General features: G+C 40.4%; 1 protein-coding gene across 3 annotated transcripts in view; it reads right to left on the bottom strand.

Annotated features, from left to right (window-relative positions):
- MYH10 (myosin heavy chain 10) overlaps positions 1 to 14284 on the bottom strand; it is a 135675-nt gene that overhangs the window by 23931 nt on the left and 97460 nt on the right. For all 3 annotated transcript variants that reach the window (XM_043527745.1, XM_037914430.2, XM_037914433.2), the window contains 8 exons: positions 13703 to 13772; positions 13438 to 13598; positions 12374 to 12482; positions 12138 to 12269; positions 10489 to 10695; positions 8770 to 8907; positions 8000 to 8123; positions 1474 to 1645 (listed from right to left, as the gene is read on the bottom strand). In XM_043527745.1, coding sequence (XP_043383680.1) covers positions 1474 to 1645; positions 8000 to 8123; positions 8770 to 8907; positions 10489 to 10695; positions 12138 to 12269; positions 12374 to 12482; positions 13438 to 13598; positions 13703 to 13772 — 1113 coding nt within the window. The remainder of the gene's footprint in view (positions 1 to 1473; positions 1646 to 7999; positions 8124 to 8769; positions 8908 to 10488; positions 10696 to 12137; positions 12270 to 12373; positions 12483 to 13437; positions 13599 to 13702; positions 13773 to 14284) is intronic.

Here is a 14284-nt window from a genome sequence, read left to right as displayed (position 1 = left end):
ACAAACATATACATTTTTAGTGTATTGAGACTAGTACCTCAGTTATTAAGAGAGATACTGTTAGGGATGTTGGGCATTAAAGTGGTCTTACTTCCAGTCTTCCAATTCTCTAACTCCTATACTAAATTCTCTCCAAAATTTGTGTCTCATCAGTATACTAAGACTTCTAAATCATGAGTCATGAAAACTGACATGACTTTTGCAGTTGTGTCTCTAGTCACACTATTAAAAAAACAGTGCGCAATAAGTTTTGGATTTTTAGTAAGAAACCTTAGTATAGCAGCAAGGTTATTTTAAATAGTGACTAGAGGGGGGAGAGCCAGCACAGAGCTGGATTCCAAAGGCCCAGCAGCCAGGAAGGTCAGAGAGCAGTTCTATTACCAGTTCTTCTGCCACATTTAATATCACAGACAACTGAATGGAAAATTGGCAGAGTTGTCCAAGTAGATCAACTGTTTTAAAAACAGATTGTTTGGTGTAAAACAATCACTTAAAAATAAAGTAACCGTAGTACATTTTGGTGCTGCCAAACCCGTATCAATAACCAGAAATTAAGTTTAAAATGTAGTCAGCCACCCCCAACCAAGGTTTATTAACCTCACTCACACTCACAGCCCAATTTCTTACTGTGCAGAATTTTTTGTGGTTGGTGTCAGAGAAAATGCAAATTCTTGAATATTTCTTGAGGAATGTCAAAGCCACTGACTGACTTACTTATGATTAAGTGGTCTTGCGACCTTGATGCTGAATTGTAATATGCCAACTGCAGTTGTTTTAAAGTGAAGTGGGTTGATAAGTTAAAGGCTCTTTTGCAGAGTAATCCTAGCCTACAAATGCAAAACATATTTCTTTTTACTACAAACTTCGAAAAGGAACATACTGATAAGGCCAGATTCTCATTTATGCCAAAGCTCCTTTACGCTACTCTGGCAATCTAGAGGTGCTTTGGGGTACATTTACACAGTCCTTCATGGCAGTGCTCCTGTCAGCCCAGGCTGAGGGACATGGAGTTGGGCTCACGCTACTGCTCTAAGAATAGCTGTGTAGACAGCTCTTTGAAGTTGCAGCTTGGGCCAGAGCTCCAGCTCTGAGGCTCACCCCTGAGCAGCAACTTCAAAAAGCTGTCTAAACAGCTGTTTTTAGAGAACTAGTGTGAGCCCCGCAACCCCATGTCTGTCAGCCTGGGCTGGAAGGCTCGCTGCTGCAGGCTGTGTAGACATATCTTTGGTGTAAATAAGAACTAGTCTCTCAGCCTTAAATACCTTCCTGGCTTTGCAGTTAGTCTGTAATACAGGAGCAACTTACTCAGATAGGAAACCTCAGCAGTCTCAAAATAAAAAGAAGCAATTGGTGCTATACTAGCTTCCCTTACTTCCAACTCTGATTAGTATAATCTTGAAAATGGATTAAAGGTAAATCTGAAATAAAATCCCACTGATTTTTATCTAACCACAAACGCCACCAGTCTCTGACCTGGCAAGGGCAGCCTGCAGCTCCTCTTCTTTCTTGGCTAGTTGGATCTTTAGCTCTTCAATCTGGGCTTGCAGCTCAGCTATTTGGTCCTGAAGGTCTGTTGTTTCTCCGTCAAGTTTTCTTTTAGCTTTTTCCAGTTCTTGACGGGTCTTCTCTTCCTTTTTCAAACGTTCTTTAGAAGGATGAGAAGATATTCAGTACAACTCTTTCAGTACATTGTATAAAAAGATGGCAAAAAGCCTACAGCTAGCAATTTTATTGGTTGTGGACAACTGAATGATAAACTACTAATTCTTTTAATATCAGTAGGGGGATCATTTTAATCCTCTTTTCCTGAAAGTCTGCTTTGCATAACTAGGTCAAGACAGCAGAGATATCTGGGTTTCTCCCTTTTCTCTGGAACAATCAGATGGAAAGATTTTGGAGCCTCCCCATTTCCAGTTTCATTCCTTCTGATTAGTAATATATCTGGTTAAACTAGTCTGTCTCCCTAATTTGGGAGAAAAATACATCTTTTCAATCCAGTTCAAAAATTCCTCTTGGTTAGCAGCGTCCGTCAAGCTTTCAGGTAAGTACAATTAAAATTTGTCCTTTTATGATATTTACTACAACAAATGGTCTGGTCTCTAATGGCAGTACTCCAGGAAACACTTTAAGGGACAAAAGAGGACATGTACCCTAGGGCCCTAATAATCAATCACTTGTTGGAGGTGGGGAGGAGAGAAAGATTCTCCCTTTTTCATATATCCAGAGAAAGCTCCCTGATGGAAGTACTACTCCAAAGACAGAAGCCAAAGCCTGCATCAGCCAAAGCCTGTATGTTTAGCCTATATTTATTTAAGGGAATATATGGAGAATGCTACGTACACAGGGCTTATCCACTGCTGATGCTTCTTCCCTCTCTAGTAACAATATGGGGATTGCGGTGGGCTTTTATTATAGCTGGGCAAGAGATCTCTACTATTCTGTATGCTTCCTGAATGCAAGCTTTGCTCCAACTTCCAATAGCATATCCAGATGTTTTAAGGTCCTCTGAACACAATGAATAGGGTGTACATCTCAAGTGGCTCTGTTCTTGACAGGTAGTATTTCAAAGCCCTTCTGAAGTCTAACTTATGCCACAGCTTTTCTTTCCCAGCCTGCAGCTGGAGGACAGAAGCAGAGAAGGACTATGATTTAAATGGAAGAGCAAAAGGACTTAGTTTCTTTCTCAAAGTCATAACAAAAGGACAACCTTGCCCTGATGGAAAACCAGGAACAGGGTCAGATGCAAGAAGACTGCAACTTCCCCAGCGCTGCTGGAAAAGGTGATCAACAAAATGCATCTAAGATCCAGGAAATGAAGGTCAACTGATGACAGGGAGTCAAAAGATGGTTTGTGTTGCTTTTGGAAGACTAGGCCAAAGCTCTGCTGGAGAAGGATAATGCTTTAAGAAATTTGAGGTAGTTTTCACAATCACCTATGTCACTTCGGAGCCCAGTCAATGAGACTTAGTCACTTGAAAATTTTACTGCAGAAACTAGCAGAGCTGATGCCATTATCCTCCCAGAGGGCCTCAAGGGGAGCCTTTCAAAAAGGCACAAATAAAAGTCTGAAATTCTCCCCTTCCACACCTCCCTGCTCCCAGAGTGCCATTCTGCCCACAGAAGTAGATGGTTTCAGGATAACATTGAACCAGGACTAATAAGACTGCTTTCTGAGATGCTAGATAAAACTGTAGGATCAGATTGATCATTTGAAGGCTCTCCAACCAAGACGACTCTGCCTTGCTTGGTGTCGGACTATGTATCCAGATGAGTTAGTGCTTGCACTAGTCAAAGGCTCTCTTTCTCATGACTGACCACCAGGCCTCAAAGTCTCAGGTGCTGCCCCCAAGTCACTACCAAGACATCTTATTACTTTGTCCTGCTGCAGAAAGGTGAGCTGCACTGAGGTAATCTCTCTCCCCGCCCTTATAAGTGCTTCCCTCCCTCTGGGACACCTGGCATTGGCCACTGTCAGTAGACAGGATACTGGGCCGGATGGACCTTTGGTCTGACCCAGCATGGCCATTCTTATGTTCTTATGCTTCACTTTTGCCCACTAAGGGGATCCCTCTGGCAAGGCACAGGATTTCACAGAGACTGTTTTTCCTTGGGGCAGGGCATGACTGAACCCACATGAAGAGACAGATGCCCTATGTCAGCAAAGCCATTTGACAGTCTGTATAATTTTCCAGGCAGCCTTGAGAAGCCAGGTTTACTATCAGGAGATGAGCAAGCTGTCTCTATGATCTTTCTGCAATGAAGGGTGAAACGAGGAGGGATCTCCCTCAGGAATAAGGGAAGATCATTGGAGTTCAAAAATCCTCAGGAAAGAGTGAACTTCATTGATGTGAAGGCATTTCTGGTAAGAATCCCAATCCTGCTAGAACACCAATTTAGCACTTTCCAAAGGACAGCATTTTGGTTCAAGGTCAGAGGAAATATTTCACTTCCAGACAAGTTACGGAACAACAAAAGGAAGCAGTGGAGCCCAGGGCAGGTCTGGCAATTACCTGAATCACAAGAGTTTTATTTCCTGGGGACGGAGCAGATTGCTACGGCAAGTAGTTACCTTGAAGTGACAGACGCAGAGTAATATGAACCCTCTGGAGACAGCTTCAGAAATATCTTAGAAGGGGTCTTTAGTTTTTTATTCCTGGGCTTCCAGGAAGATTTGAGTATCTCAGGAGATGGGACAGGCTTTAGAGAGACTGAAAAATCCCTTCCCTTACAGAGCTCAAAAGTCCTTATCTCCCCCCCCCCCGCCTTCTATGCCATCCTTCTCTGGATGACAGCCCTCTCCTTATACTGCTGCCAGCTGAGTGGGCTGGCTCCATGCGCTGCATCACCCTATCTGGTCTCAGCCTACATCAGACCCCCCTCCACCCCATTGTCTGGCCCAATGACAGAGGCCTGAAGAGGTCACAGCATGAGTAGAATGCACTGAGTGCAGCAGCGTACAAACCTCTGTGGCAAGAAGCATAGTGACTAGGGATTTTCTACTTAGAAAAAGCTCTCAGGCTCTGTTTTCATGCTGTACTGCATTCAGGATAGAGAGTCTTGGGTGTCCTCAAGTCACCTTTCCTGCAGTTAATCTCTTGAGAAGCAAGACTCAGACTAAGGAGTCCTCTCCTGGAGGATACCAAAGTCCTTAAACCAAATTGTTCATTGGTTTAGTGGTTTAGATGGGAAGGAGAACTCCAAGGTCTGCGCTACAAGATGACTCAATCATTATGTTAAAAATAATGGAAATGGACTCAGGCTGAAGTGTTTAAGTGACACCCATTTTGTGATTAGGGAACCTAAACGAGTCATCTGAATTATATTAGCTTTCTTAAATCACCTGCAGCATTGCTCTAATAAATATAGACTATAGGCTCTTTATACTGAAGCTATTTGAGAGGAAATAGTTATACTTTCCTTGGACAAGGAGGGCAAGCGTGAGTACTGCATATCAACTTTAGCTTTCCATTTTAAAAAATGGTCCTCACAGTGCCCCCTAAGATCCACCAGTTTGTTGAGGCAAATCAGCAATGGCCAAAGCTGATTTACTCAGGTGTTTAAACAAGCATTCTTTTCCAGTGAGTAACTAGTCCACTTATGTCCATCCTAAGGCATCTGAAGTATCTCAAAACTGGTACAAAGGTCAGCTGCTACCCTTATTAGTTCTAGTTTTGCCCAACTGAAGAAGATTCAGACGTTTCAATTCTTCCATAATCAAGTCAGTTGTAAAATATGAAGCAAAACTGCCCATAGTACAGAAGATGAGACATTATTTCAAAATTAGGGTGCAGAGAACAACACAGACTATAAATTTTGCACAACGTTAAGTGCCAGGTTGGAGTTGCACAATAACCAGACATTTTACAGCCAGAAGCCATACAGCCAGAAGCCATTTTGTATAATCAACTCTAAGAGGAGATTACACAAAGTTGACTTGGCAAGTGGCTGCTTAGAAAACATTTTATGGTATTTCTTATAAAAACATATGATATGAAACAAGTGTCAAGAGCAGAAAAGGAACCCTTTTAGATAAACAGAGCATCAAGACAAGCAAAAGTTATTTAGAATTAGTTATTCATAAATGATTTCGGCTAGCCAAAACAAATATAGTTGGCCTATAACATTATTAGGGCTATCAATTAATCGCAGTTAACTCATGCGATTAATTCAAAAAAATAAATCACGATTAATCACAGTTTTAATCGCACTGTTAAACAATAGAATACCAATTGAAATTAAATATTTTGAATGTTTTTCTACATTTTCATATATATAGTAGTCTGTGTTGTAATTGAAATCAAAGTGTGTATTTATTAGAAATATTTACACTAAAATGATAAAAAAATCGTATTTTTTAATTCACCTCATACAAATACTGAAGTGCAATCTCTTTGTTGCGAAAGTGCAACTTACAAGTATAGATATTTGTTACATAGCTGCATTCAAACAAAACAATGTAAAACTTCAGAGCCTACAAGTCCACTCAGTCCTACTTCTTGTTCAGCCAATTGTTAAGACAAACAAGTTTGTTTACATTTACAAGAGATAATGTTGCCCTCTTCTTATTTACAATGTCACCAGAAAGTGAGAACAAGCATTTGCATGGCACTTTTGGAGCTGGCATTGCAAGATATTTATGTGCCAGATATGCTAAACATTCGCATGCTCCTTCATACTTCGGCCACCATTCCAGAGGACATGCTTCCATGCTGATGACGCTCGTTAAAAAAATAACACGTTAATTAAATTTGTGACTGAACTCCTTGAGGAGAATTGTATGTCCTCTGCTGTTTTACCTGCATTCGGCCATATATTTCATGTGATAGGAGTCTCAGATGATGACCCAACACTTCCACTGCAGATTTCACAAAACGGAAAGAACGTACCAATGTGAGATTTCTAAAGATAGCTACAGAAATTGACCCAAGGTTTAAGAATCTGAAGTGCCTTCCAAAATCTGAGGGACACAAGGTGGGGAGAATGCTTTCAGAAGTCTTAAAAGAGCAACATTCCAATGCAGAAAATACAGAATCCAAACCACCAAAAAAGAAAATCAACCTTCTGCTGGTGGCATCGGACTCAGATGATTACAATGAACATGTATCGGTCCACACTGCTTCGGACTGTAATCGAGCGGAACCCGTCATCAGCATGGATGCATGTCCCCTGGAATGGTGACTGCAGCATGAAGGGACATACGAATCTTTAGTGCATCTGGCACACAAATATCTTGCGATGCTGGCTACAACAGGGCCATGCAAATGCGTGTTCTCACTGTCAGGTGACATTGTAAACAAGATGCAGGCAGCATTGTCTCCTGCAAATATAAACAAACTTGTTTGTTTGAGTGATTGGCTGAACAAGAAGTAGGACTGAGTAGACTTGCAGGCTCTACAATTTTACATTGTTTTATTTTTGAATTCAGGTTTTTTTGCACATAATTCTACATTTACAAGTTCAACTTTCGTGATGCAGAAATTGCACTACAGTGCTTGTATTGGGTGAATTTAAAAATACTATTTATTTTGTTTTTTTACAGTGCAAATACTTGTAATCAAAAATAAATATAAAGTGAACACTGTACACTTTGTATTCTGTTGTAATTGAAATCAATATTTGAAAATGTAGAAAACATCCAAAACTATTTAAATAAATGGTATTCTATTTACATTGCGATTAAGCATGATTAATTTCTTTAATTGCTTGACAGCCCTAAACATTATTTTAGAAAAATGTCATTTGAATGTTTTTATCATATGAAATTGCAGCTACCATCTGGAAAAGGCAAGCATTGTTTGCTATTACTAAAAGGATGCATCTAGCACGCTGAATTTTTAAAGAAGTGTTTGTACATTAAATGGGTTTCCAAAAGTGAGGCACTAATAGCGAAGACCAGACATAGGTTAGTGTGGCCATATGTGACACCAAAATTGGTGTGGCCAAATGCTATGCCAAAATAGAAGAAGCCTGATGCAAATGGAACACTTAGCTAAAGAAGGGCTGGATGGACAATAAATAGCAGCTACTGAGGTATCCAAGCCCTCACAAAAGATGCACATTTTCGGGCGCATCTGACATATCTGTCATACTTGAGACTAGTGAACATAGCACCTCCATTTTAGTAACACTAATCTTATGAATGACCAAGGTATACAAACCATTGTTCCCCACCAAAAAAACAAACATTAAGAAAGTGATGCTGATGAAGAACAAGTCAACATTCATTCACATTCCAAAGCCTTCAATATACTGGAAATCAATTCGCAGTGGTTTGAAAGACAAGAAGAGAAAGATGAAGTATGCCGTACTACAATTTATGCAGTGTATCCACTCTAATTTTGAGATGTTCAATTTTATGAACTTTATTTTAAGAACTCCTCAATCCCTAATTAGTGCATAAAACAGGGGTTCCATTGAACTCAGATTTACTTTAAGTGACCTATTACTTCCTATCATACATGCCAAGTTGTTAGAAGGCATATTCAAAAAGATCTCTAACCTTCCAAATCTGTGATCATCATTTCCTGTTTGTTCTTGAGTTTGGCCAAGTTTTTGGCCTTTTCTTCTTCTTCAGCCAGCTGAGAGGTGCATTCAGCAATTCTATCCTCCGTTAGTTTCTTTTCCTAGTTGATAAAAAGATTGACTGTTAGAGTATATAAAATGCCCTCAGGCACTGACAGAATGTGAATGTAGGAATTCTGTATAGAAATCTTATACCTTAGTACAAGCTTTATTCCAACTGGCTGCAAGTTAGCATTACTGCTCAGTTTAGCTAGTTGCCAAATAACAAACGCCCCCATTTAACAGTGATTGGTGATTTGGGATGCCACGCCTGAGATATCATTTTTAGATAGTCCGTGCCCAACACTTTTCCGAAAGTGCTGAGAACAAACCACTTGAAAGTGGACCCCCATAAGGTGCCTCAAGTTGGGTACTCAAAAATTGGGGCACTCCAAATCGTTAGCCACTGTCGACAAGAAAAATATATATTGTATATGCTATTGAGCACTGCATGAGAGTAAGTGAGATAAATACTCCCAAAGATTCTTACTAAAAATTTTGCATTTTGTATTTAGTCTGTAGGAAGCAGCTCAGGCCTGCCTCCCTCCAGGAAGATCACAATACAAGGATAATCTTGGAAGGATTGAGAATACATTGAAAAACATGTTGACACTACCAGAAAGCCTGACATGTCCACTGCAAGCTGCCACCTCCCACATTTTCTTCTAACATGAGAGGTTTTACTTACATCACATACAGGTTTCTCACCTTCAAAAATTTGGAATTTTGGTCCTCTAGAAGTAGGATCTCTTCTTCCATCTTCTTGATTTTAGCTTCAGCAGTTACCTTTTCAAGCTGCAACTTCTGTCGAGCTCCTTCTTCCTCATCAAGTTGCTCTTCTAGGTCCTAAGAAATAAAGCACAATTGCATCATGTTTTCCATATTTCCCATCTGCTCCAAGTCAACAGAAGCACAAAGCTCCTCGCTATTTCTAAAGAGGCCCCCTCGCTTTCCAGAGTAAAGCGCTAACAATGAAAAGTGGCTTCAATTGTAAGAGCCTTACCCTAGTATAATGCAACTTTATACTAGATAGTCATAATCTGATACACTACGTAAGTGCAAAGTTGTGCTTATAAATCTCAATTATACTATAAGTCAGGAAGTTCAAGTGTATGCTTTCCAAAGCAGCTAACACAGCCATGTTGCATTTTGTACTGCTGTATGGTATATTAACTTTAACAGATGCACACTCAATGGGGCAGAGTATATGGCTCCCAGAAGGAATGCAAGCCACTTGGACTGTGAAATGGCAGCCATAACATTGCACTGTTTTTTTCACATTTAATTTCCTTTTACAGCCCCCATCATATTAGACTTTATTTATATCAAAGCTTCCCCAGAGAGCACTGCACACAAGCAAGCGTGTAAAGCTTGACACTGCTAGTATCTGGGGCACAGCAGAAATGCCACTTAACAGACCTTTAAATTTAAGTGTGGGAGGGATGTTAAAGATATAGGAGGATGAGGAGAGGGGATGCAGTGAAAGGAGCTTGCTGGACCTCATAAAGGATCTAGATCCCTAAGAGGGTTTCTGAGACTGGCATGGACATCTAGATATACATGTAAGTGAGCTGATAACAGCACTTTTCAACACTTCAGTCGCAGCCATGGTAACATCATACTATTTTCCATTCATTGACAGTTGTTTCCAAATCAGTTTCTCCCACAAAACTTGGAAGACCACCTGAGTTCTTATGAAAGAATGCGAAAGATTTTCAAGAGCACTTCCTGGCTTTCAGATGGCTGCATGTTCCTTTACACCGAGGCTTTTTTGAAAGTCTCCCCCAACTCAAGTCTGAAATATAAGACCTAACCCACATCAAGATGCAGCCATGAGAGTGCAAAAGAAAATCTGAGCATATCTGGAGTGGACGAAACAGTCTTTGCATGCTTTGGTAAGACCTAGTGAATGGATTTCTCTATGATCACGAACAAGCCTGAAACATTTCACTTCCGTCTCTGAGGAAATCACATGGATCTTAGTTCCCACAGGAAAGCACCTAGGCCCTGTGCAATGTATTCCCAATCCCCACCCCACTTCAAATGGTATTAAAGCTCCCTCAAGAGCCATGCTGCCACCAACTCTCCACCTGCATTTGGTGCAACTCCCAAGACATCATTTTCTGCATATGTATACTTGGGGAAAATCCAGGCTTGTTTCAAGGAGGATGATGTTGCAAATATTACCTACTCCTTTCTCCCTTGTTTCACCAAATATTCATACCCATGAAGACCACAGAATTTCTACAAGATGGATCCAAGATGCTAGGATATCGCTTTTCACTCCCCCTACCATCGACCCAAAGGCGCGATTGTTTCCACTCCTTTCATTCCCTCCAGGCGAAGTTACTGGGGGTGAGACTATAGCCCAATATTTTAGCGTTCTGATCATAAGTCCTTCCAATTGCTGTGCACTAAGAGGAGTACCTGAATATGTGCCTGCATCTTTTTCTTTTCATTTTGCAAGACTTGGTTCCTTTCCTCTTCCTCCTCAACCCTGGATTCCAGATCATGCAGAATTTCTTCTAACTCCTGTTTTTTGGCGGCCAGACGGGCTCTCATCTCCTCAGCTTCAGCAAACAGCTCTGTCTCTGCCTGCAGCTGCTCCGCAAGAATGTTCTTTTCTTCTACAATCTGCAAAGGTTACGGAACAGCAAACCCTCAAGATTCTCTACCGCTACGTTGCCAAAAGGCCTCACATGAGATTATAGACCTGATTATTACAGAAGTTGAAAACTAACATGTACCCTTTTCCAATAAGTCACAGAAGTTAAAAGCATAAGACCATTCTTTATCTGGTCCACCTTCTGCCTCACAGCACTAGACTGTCTCCTAGGGGATATTTTCTGAAGTTGTGTCCAGTTCAGTTTTTAGTTATTCATGTGATGGAGCTTCCCACTACACTTCCCCTGAGGAGACTACATCTGGTCTACCAGGCAGAAATGATCTAACCAAGATAGTCTGACTACCTTATTTTACTTTACTCTTAATTTCAACTCATTACTTCTAGTTATTCCCTCCTACACCATCTTAAACAATTGCTCTCCTTCCTTGGCAGTTACATCCTTTGAATACTTTTAGACAGTTTGACTTAAGACTCTGTTTAGCCAAAGTAGCCACATTTAGTCCTTTTGACAGTTTCCGCAACCAGTCTGTCCAGCCTCTTGTCATTTGTTGCTCCTCTCTGAATTTCTTCTCATTTATCTAAAAAACAGTTTTTGTGCAGTTTTTTTCCTATTTCCTTTTTACACTGTATTCATCACCTTAGTACGCATTTCTTATTTTGGGCACTTCATATGAGCCTAAGACATCACCCACAATGCTGAAGAGGAACTATCACCTTCCTCCTCTATGATAGGATACCTCTGCTTAGGCCACCCAAATTCTCTTTTGCATTTTTTGCTACTGTATCAAAGAGCAAGCTCAAGTCTAATCTGATGTCCACTATTTCCTCTGGCTCTCTTGGAATTGCTGCTCTTGTCTGATTTTGTATTATTTTCCCTAGGTTGAAATTCATTTTATTTCCTGCTCTGTAGATTCTGCAATATTAACTCCTGTCTTCACCAATCAATAACCAATTAAGATTTTAAATGAATGGAACAAATACCAATCACAATGACATCATACAACATTTCTGCTCAATAGGACACACATATTCATCATTACTCTGATCCATTTTCAGTTAGAAACAACAACAAAAAATAAACTTCATACAAACCTGTTTCCTCTCACTGGTTATTTACAACATAGGAGTGCTACAGAAAAGTTTCCTGGCCTGAAATTTACACTTAAAATGCTACTATCAGCATTTCCCCCTCCCCCCTCCCCTTTTAAAAGCGCAGAAAAGGCTGTCAAAATACCTGTCCCTCTGTTCTGAAACAAGATGATTTGTCAGGTTTGGATCCATAGGTAAATGAGTGAAATCAACAAGTGGTCTTGTCTCACATAATAGAGTTAATCACTTGCTGTACAATGCTCTCTGTCCACAGAGCTCCCACGGATGTCAAAAGGAGTTCTTCACACAAGACTTAGGTCAGTACCTGGCCATTAGAGACTTGATCTTTAGCACAACAAACCTGCTGATGTTTCCTCTCCATCTCCTCAAGTTCTGCCTCCACTTTTGTCTGTTTTTCCTTCACCTTCAGCAGCTCCTCATCCTTAGCCTGAAGTTCCTCCTCCTGTCGAGTAACCTGCAGAAGAGGCTTCACCTGCAATGGAATTAGAAAGTGAACTGTGTGTATGGAGGAAAACATGTAGCATAGTGTGTTACCTGCTTAACACAAGTTAAAGAAAGTGACAGAAAACAGCCAACCTTTGTGAAGACTCTCCACCATTGCCAGTGCCTTAATTTTAGATATGCTGCACAATTCCTCTGCAGGACTTTTAATGCACTTAACTGCTGCTGTTTTTTTGCAAAGGCCCTAAAGGCAGAAGCACAAAACATTTTCCACACTTAGTAAGGCCAAGCATAAAGTATATTTGTATTTGTAGTTAGGTGATCATTCTGGAACACTTTTAAACCACAACAGGCTGACTAACCCGATTTATGGGAAACAGAACTCTAGAGTGATCATTTCTCATCTAAGGATCAAGCTAAGACCCAAGTTCAGCATTCATATTACAAAGAGCGTTTGTGATAGGCTGACCCCCTGTGCTAAAAGTCCCACAAACAACCTCAAAGACTGAACTCTCCCTTGAATCCTAGAGGTGGCCCTCCAGGTTAGGTTTGAGACATATTGGTGGGGCAAGAGAGTTTTTAAAGCCATCAATACATAACCACCCAAGCAATAATTAAGACATTCAATGGTAATGAAAATAAAATTACAATTTCATACTAATCGCATAACCAACTTAGGGCTAGGCATTTGACCGGTCCAAAAATAAACTGGTCAACTGACCAAATATTGGTCAAATATATAACACACTAATATATTAGAACAGTAACAGTAACAAAAAGGAGTAAGACTTTATGGTCTCTAGTAGGCTTAGCTTTAGCTAGATAAAAATGTACCTGAGTTATTTCAACTCAAAAATGTGAAACAATTAAATGAAATTCTTAAAAAAAATAAAGAAAGAATGGCACCACGAGGTAGTCAAAAAGGTAGGCTGCACCCCTTTGTCAAGACATTCTTGCTGGACTATAGAACTATGATAAATCGCATGATCTTCAGCAAGTGTCAGTTTAGGCTTGCAAGCTTGCCAGTAGCCATTATTCAATCTGTTAATTCACTAGCTTGTCAAACCTAAAACAACTATTACTGAAGATCATACAATTTACTGGGTTAAGCATGTCTTCTTATAAGAAAGTATGTATTAGAACTTTAAAAGGATTAAGTTTCGACTTTAGATGGCCACTTCAGTTGCTCATTCACTCACTTTCTGGCCAGGTATCCTCTGCAGACAGCTTGGAAGAAGATAATGATGTCTGTGATCTTCAGATCCCGTTCTTCTTCTAAATGTGCCAAGACACCAGCTCGGAAAAAAATCTTGCTCTGTCCAATTCTGTACAAGTTGGGGTCCAGCTCCAATGCTCTGATCTAAGTGAGAGGCAAATCAATTCCTTATAACAAAGAGCACAAAACAATGTACTCTTGGCTGCAAATGTTAAATGATTTACATCTAAATATCACTAAATGCTTACCATTCGTTCACAAGCCTGCTTGCCATCCATAAAACCCTTAGGGATTGCATTAGGAGTAAGGATCTCATACCTGTAAGTCAAGAAAAGAACAAAACCACTGGACCCAGTAAAGAATCACTGCCAGCCCAACCATATTAGCAAACTAGCATTGATTTTCTCTATTTCTGAACTGTAAGTCTGAGACTTTTCTCACAAAAAAGGGAGAAGAATGAACTGGTAGCCTCAATGTTTTCACCAGCAGCGTGCGACAAGAGGTGAACCATCACCCATCACGCGCGCACACTTGAGATAAGATACTGTTTGGAGGAGGAAAGGTTAATGTCTAAAATGCCAAATTTCCTTGAGTTGGCTTCTTGACATTTAGGTATTTTATTCCTATACCTGTGAATACCCAGAAAGTGTTTCAGAACTGACACAAACGCACTAAGAAGAGAGGTGTGGGAAGTCTTTCTCCATACATTTTAAAAAAAAAAAAGAGAGAGAGAGAGAGAGAGAGAGAGAGAGAGAGAGAGAGAGAGAGCGCGCGCGCGCACGCTTGAAGTACTGCTTTTTGGAAGAAAGACCAAAATAGGCTGTTTACCC

This window comes from Chelonia mydas, chromosome 14 (genome assembly GCF_015237465.2).
Source record: "Chelonia mydas isolate rCheMyd1 chromosome 14, rCheMyd1.pri.v2, whole genome shotgun sequence".
NCBI classification, from domain to species: domain Eukaryota; kingdom Metazoa; phylum Chordata; order Testudines; family Cheloniidae; genus Chelonia; species Chelonia mydas.
The sequence above is the reverse complement of the archived record's forward strand: the minus strand, read 5'-3'. Positions and strand labels throughout refer to the sequence as shown.